This window comes from Pelophylax lessonae, assembly GCF_965119305.1.
Source record: "Pelophylax lessonae genome assembly, chromosome: 2".
Classification (NCBI taxonomy): Eukaryota; Metazoa; Chordata; class Amphibia; order Anura; family Ranidae; genus Pelophylax; species Pelophylax lessonae.
In genome coordinates this window covers 553592274-553606664 of record NC_138769.1, presented here as the reverse complement: position 1 = coordinate 553606664, position 14391 = coordinate 553592274, and the positions used below count along the sequence as shown (strand labels likewise).

The window sequence follows — 14391 nt, the reverse complement described above, 5'->3', positions numbered from 1 at the left end:
TTTGAGGAGAAGTATAAAGTCGTGTGACTTAACCCAGGAGCCCCCGGAATCCTATCATCACCCGTATGATGGGAATGTTTTATTGATAGTGGACAAATCACCCCGTCACACACACACAGCGCGTTCACGAAGATCCCAGGCCAGGGCTGCGCATGCGCACCGGTGAGAGTCCGGGGAGGCAGCGGGCGTGCTCGTCAGCCGGGGATACCGGGGATACCAAGTTGTGTGACACCTGGGCGGAGGGAAATGAGCGGGACCGGGGGGTGAAGAAGAGTCCTATTATGAGAGGAAACAAGAAGTGGGGAGAGTCGGAGCTGGAGGTGAAGTGTGAGCTTCAGGTTAGTGACACTCCTCATGGAAGGGGGGGGGGGGGGGGGGCTGGTGTCACCTTGTCTTCTGTGGACTTGTAGTGTGTGGGGACTTGGCGTGTCACCTGAGGGGAGGAGGAGGAGGGTGACATGCCCCCCCGGTCTATGTATATGGGGGGGGTGCGGTGTGTGTCCCCCCCATGTGTGCTGTGCTCTCTCCTCCCTCCTGTCACTCTCTCCCCTCCCTCTCTCTCTCTCCCTCTCCCTGTGTGTCTGGAGCAGGCTGGCTGTGCGGATCTTCCTCTGGGACAGAGGGATGAGGGGGGGCTGCTCTCTGCTGCCTGGCTGCCTGGGATGGTGGGGGCGGATTGCGGGGGTGTAAGGTAGGTTGTCGGGGAAGAGGATTGCGGAGGTTTTTTTTTTTTCTTCTCCTTGGAGGGGGGGAATCAGCAATGCAGAAGAAGGGCCAATCTGTGCGGGAATGTGCTGGAGGCAAGCCATTGGAGATCCTGAGAGATGGGACTTGGTGACCCCAGATCTATGGGGGAAGGGGGGAGCACTGTGTGTCCATGGACTTCCCATCTAGAAGAGGTGTCCTCCGGACACTTCCTGTGTGTATGTGTGTATGTGTGTATGTGTGTATGTGTGTGTGCTGGATGGGATCCTCTGCCTGCTGCACCTATCATAGCACTTCCAGCTGTCACCCTGCAGACACTGATGGGGCTGCCTCTGCCTCTGCTGGGCCTTGCTGGCTGATTGTGAGATCCTGCTGGAGCTGGGTGACCAAGGCTGGCTGTATGTGTCTATTGATCTGTGTTGTGTTTGTCATAGATGGGCCTTGGTGTCTTGCAGCGATGGGATTCCTCCTGATCTCACTCTGATTGCTCTCCCTGTATGTTGTCCTTGTCGATTCCAGCACAGCAGATGCGTAAGTGCCCTCAGCTTGGATTGGGAGAGGCGTCATTTGTGTTATAGATCATCTGTCCGCTCACCACCACCACAAACCGGTGATATGTACAAGTCCTCCTTAATCCTTCTTCTTTTTTTAATCTAGCTGATTGTTGTGGCTTACTGTACATCCTAGATGTCTTATCCCTAATGTTGTTAAATGAAACCCGCAGAGCTGTCTTATGGTTTACAATAGAATTGCTTAACTGGTTTATGAATGGGCATGTAAGCAATGCTGACCTGCCATGGTTGCCATGGTACCCAAATGCTGCAAAATTTTCTAGCCAAGCACTTGTACATGTTGAGGTCCAAGCTAGAGAGAAACGATCGTAGGTGAGTCTCTCCAGCTTCGGTCTAAATGCTTGAAATGGGCAATGTATTTGTCATGAGAAATGCATGCAATTAAAGGCATTCAGATAAGCAACAAATTGGCAAGCATTGTGCTCAATGCTTAGATGCATTAATCCAGGGCTTGACAAATTTGCCTGAAATCTAGGAGCAAGCTAAAAAAGTTAGGAGCCAGTTTTTTTTTTTTTTTTTTAAACTAACAACCAAGCTTTATTTAATAAAATGGATACTAAATTTACACATAAATACGACTAGAACCCCACTCTCCTCTATAGCGCAATTGGATGGAAACAGGCTGTCTGTCTCTTTCCATCCGATGCCATCCGATCCGATCCACGGGATGGATAGAAAATAGAACCACCATCTATCTGTTTTTGGTGGACAGGATCAGATGGCGGCAAATTACTGCTCCATAGAGGAGAATGAAGGGTCCGATCAGGTCTGCCTGAAAAACTGACAGGCGGACCTGATCAGACAGCCCGTGTAAAAGAGGCCTTCGGCTGTGGCATGGCGATGAGGGAAAAAAAACATATTATATATAATATTTTTTTTTTTAATAATAATAAAAAGAAAAAATTTTTTTAATTATTTTATTTTTTTTTAATTTTAACAATAAATTAATAATAATAATAACCACACTGCCTGTCCACTCTCCTTTAAGCAAAGGTAAGTGGGCAGGGAGATGAAGCCTGCAAAAACTTCCCTCTCATCTCCTCTTGGGAAGGAGATAAGAATGCATTGAGAACAGGCAGTGGAAAGTCATTACTCCCGGCCACCACAAGAGGGCGCCAGTTCCCCATTGGAAGCCTCTCTCATCTAACAGAAGAAGGCCGAAAAGCCGGGGCCTCAATTTGCGGACGGCGCAGAAGTCTGTGCACTCGGGGAGGAGGTGGGGGCGCAAAAGGGACAGGACACCTCCTGCAGGGCACCCCAGGCGCCAGGTCGCTAATTCTAGTCGCAAATGCGACCTGGAGCCCGGGGTTTGTCGAGCCCTGCATTAATCCAGCATTGCCTTTTCAAGTTTAATGATCAAGTCATAATGTCTAACGCCGTGCACCAAATTAAAGCGGAACTAAACCCTCCTAGCCCTTTTTGAGCCAAGGAAGCTGCCATCTTAAGATGGATACACACTATAAAATGTTTCTTATGGGTCATACACACTATAAGATTTTCTGAAGACTTTTTCCTTTAGACTTACCAAAGCCATATAATATGAGGTCAAACCTAAACACTTTCAATTTGTATGCAATCTGGCAGGCCCTTGCACTACATAGAAAAGGTAAATCTGAAGGAAAAAGTCTTCAGAAAATCTTATAGTGCGTATGGCCCTTTTAGATTTACTACAACCATCTAATATGAGGTCAAACCTGAACACTTTCAATTTCTATGCAATCAGGAAGCCCTTGCACTATACAGTAAGGGGCAAATCTAAAGGAAATCAAACAACAAGAGTTGTATATCCAGCTTTAGCTTCCGTTTGATCTGCAACTGCCATGGTGCTGCATATGTGACCAGTTACAACACCAGCCATTTGATGGTTTGACAGTTTGGTTGGAAGCACAAGCAAATGCGACAGTTAGCAATTCTGGCATACCGGGAATAGAACTGTTTTATGAAACTGTTAAATCGATGGGTTAACTTCTGCTTTCATTGGTGGCCATTGCTTCTAGTTGAGGCATAGAAAGTTGGATACAAAAACTGGCCATGAACGTGAGACAATTGGCACCCATCCGGCCATTTTACCCAGTAAGTATCTACAAGTAGGTACTGCTGGTAAGCTGCTTCTCTGGGGTCCCCCTGAACTTCCTCAATAGGTATAAATATAAACAGTTGGATGACGCGAGTGTTCATTTGCATGTTCCCAAACTGTCAGCGGTGGTTTGGCTGTCATGTGAGGGCTCTGGTCTGCTTGAGTGCTAGGGTACATAGGCATCTATGATTTGCTTCTGCCATCACATTGGGAAGCATTTGTGATGGATTTGGGATGCAGTGTATGAATTTTGAATTGGATTGTATATAGAGGGAAGTACACTTGAGTTCATTGTTGCTTTTATTCCTGCATACAAGTCAGTGTGAAAATATCTCAAACCACGCCTCACTCCTACCTAGGACTGAAATCAGACAGACCTAGAATGCAAGCCATTCTTCTGTATTGACTTGCCTATCAGGCTTGCGTATACTGGTCCATAGACTACCGAGACCTCCTCTAGGTATCTTGTATTTCAGAATGACGTACTCCCAGTTTGGTAAAACAATTTTGCTAAAAAATGCCACTGACTCAAACTTTGCTTTTTATAATGAATTAGCATGCAAAAGTTCCCAATTGGGTAAATGTTTACATGTTATAATATAGAATAGATTAACAAGAAAAATATATTTTTTTCTATGTATAGTTTGTAAACATAAATGTTTATTGGTATGGCACAATACAGTATAACCAAAGGCAAACTTTTTTTTTTTTTATATATATAGTTTTGAAAAGAGTGGAGAGGGATTAGAACACCTGTCAGATTTTTATTGCGGTCTGTGCCCCTGTTAGATTTGTTCTGGTGACTGTTATCAGTGAAAAAAAAATCCCAAATTTTGAGTTTTCACCATTTCATAAATAAAGGGAAAAATCTTCCAATGGGGACACTACTTCTGGTGACCTTGTCACGTTGGAGGGATCTCCTCTCACTTCCCGTTTTGGCTATGGGACAGGAAGTGAAGTCTCCCTAATGGCACACAGATGGCAAAAAAGAATGAAAAAAAAATGGTTTTCAAATTTTTTTACAAATATCTGAAAAGTGTGGCATGCATTGGTATTCAGCCTCCCTGAGTCAATACTTTACCACCTTTCGCTGCAATTACAGCTGCAAGTCTTTTTGGGGATGTCTCTACCAGCTTTGCACATCTAGAGAGTGACATTTTTGCCCATTTTCTTTTGCAAAATGGTTCAAGCTCTGTCAGATTGGATGGGGAGCATCTGTGAACAGCAGTTTTCATGTCTTGCCACAGAATCTCCATTGGATTTAGGTCTGGACTTTGACTGAGCAATTCTAACACATGAATATGTTTTGATTTTAACCATTCCATTGTAGCTCTGGCTGTATGTTTAGGGTTGATGTCCTGCTGGAAGGTGAACCTCTGCCTCAGTCCCAAGTGTTTTGCAAACTCTAACAGGTTTTCTTCTAACATTGCCCTGTATTTGGCTCCATTCATCTTCCCATCAACTCTGACCAGATTCCATGTTCCGGCTGAAGAAAAGCATTCCCACAACATGATGCTGCCACCACCATGTTTCATGGTGGGGATGGTGTGTTCAGTGTAATGTGCAGTGTTAGTTTTCCGCCACACAGAGTGTTTTGCTTTTAGGCCAAAAAGTTCAATTTTGGTCTCATCTGACCAGAGCACCTTCTTCCACATGTTTGCGTTGTCCTCCATATGGCTTCTCACAAACTGCAAATGGGACTTCTTATGGCTTTCTTTCAACAATGGCTTTCTTCTTGCCACTCTTCCATAAAGGCCAGATTTGTGGAGTGCACAACTAATAGTTGTCCTGTGGACAGATTCTCCCACCTGAGCTGTGGATCTCTGCAGCTCCTCCAGAGTTACCATGAGCCTCTTGGCTGCTTCTCTGATTAATGTTCTCCTTGCCCGGCCTGTCAGTATAGGTGGACGGCCATGTCTTGGTAGGTTTGCAGTTGTGCCATACTCTTTCCATTTTCAGATGACGGATTGAACAGTGCTCTGTGAGATGTTCAAACCCTGCTTTAAACATCTCCGCAACTTTATCCCTGACCTGTCTGGCGTGTTTCTAGGCTGTTTGTTTACTAAGGTTCTCTAACAAACCTCTCAGGGCTTCACAGAACAGCTGTATTTAAACAGATTAAATTACACACAGGTGGACTCTATGTGCTAATTAGGTGACTTCTGAAGGCAATTGGTATCACTAGATTTTAGTTACAGTAGGGGGTATCAGAGTAAAGGGGGCTGAATACAAAGGCACGCCACACTTTTCAGATATTTATTTGTAAAAACAATTGAAAACCATTTATCGTTTTCCTTCCAATTCACAATTATGTGCCACTTTGTGTTTATCTACCACATAAAATTCATTTACGTTTTTGGTTGTAACATGACAAAATGTGGAAAATTTCAAGGGATATGAATATTTTTTAAGGCACTGTATAGCTAGACAATTCTCCATAATGTTTGCTGATATATGTGTAATATAGGATTGCATCTGTGCTTTATTTATATATATATATATATATATATATATATATATATATATATATATATATATATATATATAATATTATACATACTTTAATTACATTATGTGTTTTTATGACAAGATGAGTTTTCTGTCCTCCATTACAGATTGGGTTTATAATTTACTGATTAGTAGCACTTGACTGTCATACAGCGGCGTATTTCTTTCTGCAGGACTGTTTGAAAGAATATTTTTATTAAATTATATGAAACCCGTAACTAATGACTTGGCAATTGGGGGGGGGGGGGGAAATACAATAACAAAGTTACCAGACATCCAAGTCAGAAAGAGATGGAAAGGAAAAGAGAAGGAGGCATAGACAGAGAGAGAGAGAGAGAGAGACAAAAAAGAAACACGGAGAGAGAAAGAATGGGGATAGAGGAAAAATTGCTACTATTTCAAGCATTATTCTCATTGTGTCAGTTTAAATTTCATTTAGGCTCCATTCACAACTGAGCGTATCATTTTCAGGCATTTTTTTAGTTGTTTTTTGGGCTTTTTTTTTTTAGGCGTTTTTGCAGGTGTTAGATGTCAATGCCTGCCTCCAAACAAAAACGCCTGTAATCTGCCAAAAAAGAAGCTCATGTACTTTTTTTGAGTTTCAGGTATTTTGCCTTAGGCTCCATTCATTTGCAGCTGCAACAAAAATGATCCCTACTGTTACATTTAGTGGGCAGTACCAATGGCAAACGCGACTCGTTCAAGTGAATGGGGCTGTGCTGCAACTTTGTGCGATGCACATGGTTATGGCATGATGGTGTGGCATTAACAGGGTTACATAGTTACATAGTTGGTGAGGTTGAAAAAAGACATCAGTCCATCCAGTTCAACCTATGATGTGTGTGTGTGTGTTTGCTGCTAACCGTACATTGTATACCCCTGTATGTTGTGGTCTTTAAGGTGTCCATCTAATAGTTTTTTGAAACTATCAATGCTCCCTACTGATACGACTGCTTGTGGAAGAGAATTCCACATCCTTACTGCTCTTACAGTGAAGAACCCTTTACGCACTTTAAGGTTAAACCGCCTTTCCTCTAGTTTTAGTGAGTGGCCACGTGTCTTATTGTATTCCCTTTCTCAGAATAGTTTGTTCCTTATGCTAGGGTTGCCAGTACAATATTTGTACATTGATATCATATCCCCCCTCAATCGTCTCTTCTCCAGAGAGAATAACTCCAGTGCTTGTAGTCTTTCCTCATAGCCGATGCCCTCCATTCCCCTAATTATTTTTGTTGCCCTTCTCTGGACTTTCTCCAGTTCCAGCACATCCTTCCTGAGGACCGGTGCCCAGAACTGGACAGCATACTCCAGATGTGGCCGGACCAGAGTCTTGTAGAGTGCAAGAATAATCTCTTTATTTCTGGAGTGAATCTCCTTTTTTATACATCCCAGTATTCTGTTGGCTTTGCTTGCAGCGGCTTGGCATTGCATGCCCCTGCCAAGCCTGTTGTCCACCAGTACCCCCAGATCCTTTTCCATCCTAGACTCACCCACAGGTTCCCCCCTAGTGAGTAGCTTGCTTTCTGGTTTCTAGCACCCAAGTGCATTACTTTACATTTTTCAACATTAAACCTCATCTGCCATGTAGTTGCCCACCCCATTATTTTGTTCAGATCCGCTTGTAAGGTTTCCACATCCTGCATAGAAGATATTGGCATGCTTAGTTTAGTATCATCCGCAAATACTGAGATTGTACTAGATATCCCCTCCTCCAGATCATTTATGAATAAATTAAACAGGATTGGTCCCAGGACAGAACCCTGGGGGACCCCACTTTTCACACCTGCCCAATCCGAGTACTCCCCATTAATCACCACCCTCTGGACTCTCCCCTGGAGCCAGTTCTCTATCCAGGTACTCACCTTATGGTCCATACCTACCTTCCTTAGTTTGAACAGTAAGCGTTTGTGGGGAACGGTGTCAAAGGCCTTTGCAAAGTCCAGATACACCACATCCACAGGCTTTCCTTTATCTAGATGGCAGCTCACTTCATCGTAGAAGGTTAATAGATTGGCTTGGCAAGAACGATTTTTCATGAATCCATGCTGATTACTACTAATAATACAGTTTTCATTTCTAAAGTCTTGTATGTGGTCCCTTAACATCCCCTCCAAAATCTTGCAGACTACTGATGTTAGGCTGACCGGCCTATAGTTACCCAGGATATATCTCGGCCCCTTTTTAAATATTGGTACCACGTTGGCTTTTTTTCCAATCAGCTGGCACCATACCCGCCGTTAAAACAGACAGTAAGGAGATGACATATCAGAAGGGCAGTAAAGTCTGCTCCATGTGCAAACTAAGCCTAATTCATATTTTTGATTACTCCTTTTTTTTGGTACATTTTATTTAAATCCATATTTTGCTTTCCCATACTTTGATTAAATGAGTATATATTTTTTTTACTTTTTATTAAAAAAAAAAGTAGTGCATAAAAACACGCTAATGCCTCGTACACACGCACCGATTGTCGGCCGACCGATCGGCCGTCTTTTGTCCAGTGTTGTTGTGTTGGTTGAAATGTGCTCTAGACTGCACACAAATTTTTTCGGCCAACAACAACCAACTGCAGAAGTGATATCATGTTCTGGTTTACTTTTCGTGTGTTTTTTCTTCTCTGAGCATGCCCAGTCTTGATCATCACATTTTTGTTGGCCGAAATCTGTACTGACTGAGGAATAATCGGCCGTTCTGCTGACGGCCAACAAAAATTTTATAGCATGCACACCAGATTTTGTTTGGCCGAAAAGTCGCAGTCGGTTGTCGGAATCTTCATACTAACAAGCCGACAATCGGCGGATCGGACGTTGGCCGAAAATTGGTGCGTGTGTACGGGGCTTAAGTCCTGGCAGGTGTGCTGAGAAGCCATTTATTCTGAATGGTGTCCTCAACACAGCAGCCAATGCACATGTGCTAAATTGCCTCATGGCCCATGATATCTCTATTGCCATGCATTTGTGAGATTGTCCTGCATATGGCAGCCTACTGAAATGAATGGGCTTTCTCAAATGTTATGCACCAAAATGTGCAAAACTGCATGTGTAATGTAATGCGGCATAGGTGTGCATGGAGTCTTAGTCCCGGTTTACACTGGTGCAATGCGGGAAACCCTGTGACTCAGTGCCGGTTCCCACGATGCAACTGAATCACACAGTGGTTCACACTGACATCTGCGAACCACTGGGGGCATTGCAGATCACAGTGCCAACTGTCAAATGGTGCAGGAATTGGATCACAAAGCTGTGAACACCCATTCGATCCGATTCCAGTGCGGACCCAAAAATAAAAAAAAAGTCCTGCACCATTTTGGTGCGAATGCAGTGCAATTTCAGGCAGTTTGTGTGGCTGAATTCACATTGCACAGACATCACATGTGATCTGCACAGCAATGCGATGCGGACCACATTCGATGTCTGTGATTACACAAGTGTGAACCCAGCCTGAAGCCTGGTACACACAATGTGGTTGATTTACTAAAAATGAATAGTGCAAAATCCGGTGCAGCTCTGCATAGAAACAATCAGCTTCCAGATTTGTCAAAGCTTAATTGAACAAGCTGAAGTTAGAAGCTGATTGGCTACCATGCACAGCTGCACCAGATTTTGCACTCTCCGGTTTTAGTAAATTAACCAATATAAAGCTGGCCATACACGGATAGCAAATTTTGTTTGAAAAAGTGTTCAATAAAGCCCCGTACACAAGTACCGATCGTCGGCCGAACGATCGGCCGTCTTTTGTCCGAGGGCTGTCTTGTCTGTTGAAAAGTGCAAAAGACTGCACACGAATTTTGTCGGCCAACAACAGCCGACTGCAGAAGTGATGTCATGTGATGGTTAACTTTCCTTGTCTTTTTTCTTTTCTGAGCATGCCCAGTCTTGCAAATCTGCTGTCTGTCGGCCCGAATTCTGTACTGACTGGTGAACAATCGGCCGTTCTGGTGTCGGCATACAAAAATTAATGTTTGCGCGACAGATTCTGTTCGGCCGAAAGTGCGCTGTCGGAAGCATCATACTAACAAGCTGAAAATCGGCTGATCATTCGGCGGCCGAACAGTTTCAGCCGACAATCGGTACGTGTGTACGGGCCTTTAGCCCGATCGTTTGACTTTAGAAATGTTAGTGGGCCCATTTCGAAATGCAAAGTTTTATGTCAAAAGTAAGATCTGTTATTTCAGAACTTTGTTGCGTAATTGAATGATTTTCTAGACTTTAGTAGGGAAAGCGATTGTAAATGGTTCTAAAAAACTTACAGCGCATATGCAATTTACCATTTATGACACGAACGATGGATAATATGTGGAAAACTATTTGATACTATAATGGCATTAACACAGAGACAGATGTTTATCAAAAACAAATGTTTTTTTGAACAATTTTCTGTCCATGTTTTGCCAGCTTTCTTTTTTTTTTTTTTTCAATCAACCCCGTGGACTGAACGAAAAAAATTGAGGAGCTGGGGAAGAGCCACTGTACTAACTATCCGATGTTAGTACAGCAATCTCACCACTGAGCTATTTTGTTCTGACAGGGGGAGTGACCCCCCCCCCCCCTACCAGAACACATCGGTTAGTTCTCACTGCCATTGCCTGAGAGCGCTAATCGGATGCGGATTAGCAGATGGTTTTCTGGCATGCCCCTTCCACAGAAGCCATCTCAGGTTGCCTTACACACGGGTCGAATGTTGGCCGGTTCCTGTTGAGCCGGCTGATATTTGGCCGTGTTTTCCAGGCTTTAGGTAGAGAACCAGTGTACTGTAGAACAACAACTAACACGCTGTATCCATGTGTCATCCAGATTTTGGAAACCTTTGAAGTGGGCTCTAGCAGGGCAGAAGAATCGGATCTAAAGAACCAAAACCTTTTTTGTTTTGCATAGTATGAAAAGTTTAAAACCCTCCTCTTCTTTTTTTTTTTTTTCCATTTCTTGCCATATGTCCAGTTTGGTAGATTTCCCTTCACTTCCTGTACCATAGACCCAACTAGAAATGAGAACAAACCCTTGAAAAGTAAAGGAAAATCCTCTGTTAAATTTTGGATTTCCCCTTTCGGTCCTGGTAGTCACTAGAACAAATGAAGAGGGTGAATCATCCCAGTGGGGACTCTGACAGCCTGGAACAGAAGACTGGTAACACTAACCTATGCTGCCACCTGTTTGGCCTCACATCCTAGACTCTTCTACGTGTGTTGGATACCTGTTCCCTGCTGCTTGCTGTGGTTCCATTTGACTCCTCTGAAGATTTGAGTGAGTGTTTAAAAATCTTTTTTTTGGCACTATTTGTGTTTGTAGTGCCTATCCACTCACAGCACCAGTATAGATCACAGAGCTGGCAGTCCGTTTCAGGTATAGGGAGAAAGATGCACCCCAACACAGCCTATTGGCAAACTCAATTGTTATGTAGGGGTGGGATTATAAATCCACTCGTGCAGCAATATTGTACAAGTGATCGGCCCGGGACTCAGGGAGGCTGCATCCAGGGTTCAGCAGGACCCGGCCAAGATTTAAACAATGTATGGGCAGGCTGAATGTACCAAAGTCTGAAGTACAAGCAGCCTCCTGGATTTTACATGCGATTATTGCTATTATCGCCCCTAGCAATAATCACTGTGTTCTCCCAGTGCAGACAGCTTCCCCCACCCCTCACTGGGAGAACACAATGGCTCCGCTGGAGGGATTTCCCTATCAACAGTCAGTTAGCAAGCGATTGCAGGAAAGAAAATCGCTCTGTCTATGGCTGGCCGAAGTCTCGGTTCACACTGGTGCGATGTGGGAAACCCTGCGATTTAGTGCTGTTCCCGCATCGCTCCTAAATCGCACACTGGTTAACACAGATCTGCAAATCACTGGGTGTGTCAATGTAAAGTTAATAACACCCCCCAGATCGGTTCACAGATCGTAGTGCAAACTGTGAAATGGTGCACTATGTGAACACCCATGCGATCCGATTCAAGTGCGGACCTAAAAAGGGTCATGCACCATTTTGATGCAAATGTGATGCGATTTCAGTCACACAGTTTGTATGGCTGAAATTCGCATTGCACAGACATCGCATGTGATTTTCACATGTGGTGCGAATTACATGCAATGTCTGTCATCGCATATGTGTGAACTGGCATTCAGTGTGATGTTACTGCAGTAATCTATCTCAGATCATAGCTATAGGTGCCACTTCAGGTGTATTCAATTCAATTACTAAGTGATTGTAAATGTGTATAATAAACATGTTCTACTTGCATACTCTGCTTAAAGAAGAGCTCCAGGCACCTATCAAAAAAATAAAAGTCAGCAGCGACAAAATGTGTAGCTGCTAACTTATAAAAAACAAACACTCACCTGTCCCATGGTCCAGCCATGAGCTCATCCCAGCTGTCTTCTTCCTCCACCTTTTCTCGGTGGCACCGGCATCTTCACTATGGGCACCCGGCTTTAACAGCTTGCAATTTCACAGCCGGGTGCCCACTGCGCATGCGCGAGTCATACTACGCATCCCGACTGGTGGATGCAGTCTTTTGGGGCCTGTCAGTGTACCAGAAGACTGCAGGGGGGAGGGAGGAGAACTTCCGTTGCCAAGAGCTGCAACGAAGTGGGAGCAGGCACCTGTCAAAATCGGGTACGTTCCCCCCCCCCCCCCGCTCCTTAAAAGTGGTAATTGTGCAAGAAAAGCGGGGGAGGAGTCCTTAAAGCGGAACTTCACCTTTTGGGAGGAGTTCTGCTTTAAAAGCAATTCATATTTATCATACAACATAAAATGCATAACCTGGGTTTGGTTTCAGTCCTGCTTTATACTGGTGCGATGTGAGAAACTCTTTGAATCAGTGTCAGTTCCCGCATCGCACCAGAATTGCATAGTGGTTCACACTGAGATCTGCGAATCGCTGGGTGTGTCAGTGTAAAGTTAATGACACCCCCAGATTGGATCGCAGTATGAACTGTGAAATGGTGCAAGAATCGGATCGCATGGGTGAACACCCATGTGATCCGATTCCAATGCAAACCAAAAAGAAAGGGTCCTGCGCCATTTTGGTGCGAATGCGATGCCATTTCAGCCATACAGGCTAAATTGCATCCCACAGACATCGCATGTGATCTGCACAGCAATACGGTGCGAATCACATGCGATGTCTGGCATCGCACTAGTGTGAACTGCCACTTAACCTTGATCTACTCTGTCCAAAACACTAATAAAAAAAATAAATAAGAGTATTGCCTATAGATAGACTTTAAGATTTCCACCTTGCAATCTACCTACAGTCGCAGTTTTAACACCTATAACATCACATTTTATAATCAGTGAGCTTTGTCTTTGTAAAATGATTTTCCCATCCTGGTGTCTTTTTTTAAAGTATTTAGCATCTCCACCCACAACTATTTTTAGGGTATTTATATTTTATGTATCCACTTCATTCCCAGCCTTTAGGCCTCTTTCACACGGCCGCTTCGGTTTTTTATCTCCGCTGCAGCACTTTTTTTTTTTTTTTTTTATGGACACGGATGACAGTTGTGTCATCCACTCCGTATGTCCTCGTATCATCCCATCCGTTTGTGGATGATATATGGACATAATGTTAGTCTATGGGGATTGCGGATGTCAGTGGATGACACCTTTTTTTTAACGGAGGAAAAATAGGGTTCTGTTCCGTTCCAAAAAACGGAACAGAACTGAAAGGACAAAAATTGGATGTCAGCGGATGATCATCCGCTGACATCCGCAATCCCATTGACATACATTATGTCCGTTTATCACCTGCAAACGGATGGGGTGATATACGGACATACGGAACGCCCGTGTGAAAGAGTCCTTAAGGAGCTTGCAATCTGCCTACATACACATACTAGGACCAATTTAGACAAGAGCCAATAAACTCACCACGAGGAATTGCAAGAAACTTGAGTAAACCCATGCAATCACAGGGAGAACATGCAAACTCTACGCTGGCAATGTTATGGTTGTTGATTCAAAATGAGGACACCAGGGCTGCAAAGCAGAAGTGCAACCACTAAGCCACTGTGCTTCCCAACATGACAGGTTTTCTTTAAGAAGCCCGTGAATTTTCTGTCTGGCTGCACCCTCCTACCCACCATCTGAACAATAGAACAGCTATACAGCTCTGCTTCCTAATGCACTTCGCTGAAGGCTCACACCACACCCTTGCAATCAATCATCCAGAGCTTAGTATCATAAGAATCTTCTTCGGGATCACTTTATATTTCCATGTGGAATAATTACTCATTTTGATGAGCTAATTTGACATCCTTTATTATTTCTTACAAAGTTGAAGTCCTGGTAGTATTTTTAGGGCATGTCAGAAGTGTATGGTTTATTGTATGTTTGTTTTTTTTCTCAAGTATTTTCACTTTTGTTCAGGAGTAATGGCTTGCGTTCATACATTTACTGCACTTTATGTGCATTGTGTTCACTACATGTTGACTGCACCGTGTTGATTTGAGTGAGAAATACCTGCTGAACTTGTGGCAGATAAAAAAAAAACACCAACAATAAGTATGTATGAAACGTGTTAAAACATTGAGGGCC

The 14391-nt window shown here is 43.7% G+C and overlaps 1 protein-coding gene across 1 annotated transcript in view; it reads left to right on the top strand.

The window, feature by feature from the left end:
- Positions 1–568: 568 nt before the first annotated feature.
- The window catches only part of ADCY6 (adenylate cyclase 6), a 370168-nt gene continuing 356345 nt past the window's right edge, over positions 569–14391 (top strand). Inside the window, exon 1 of the mRNA XM_082245102.1 lies at positions 569–691. Coding sequence (XP_082101228.1) covers positions 663–691 — 29 coding nt within the window. The 5' untranslated portion in view covers positions 569–662. The remainder of the gene's footprint in view (positions 692–14391) is intronic.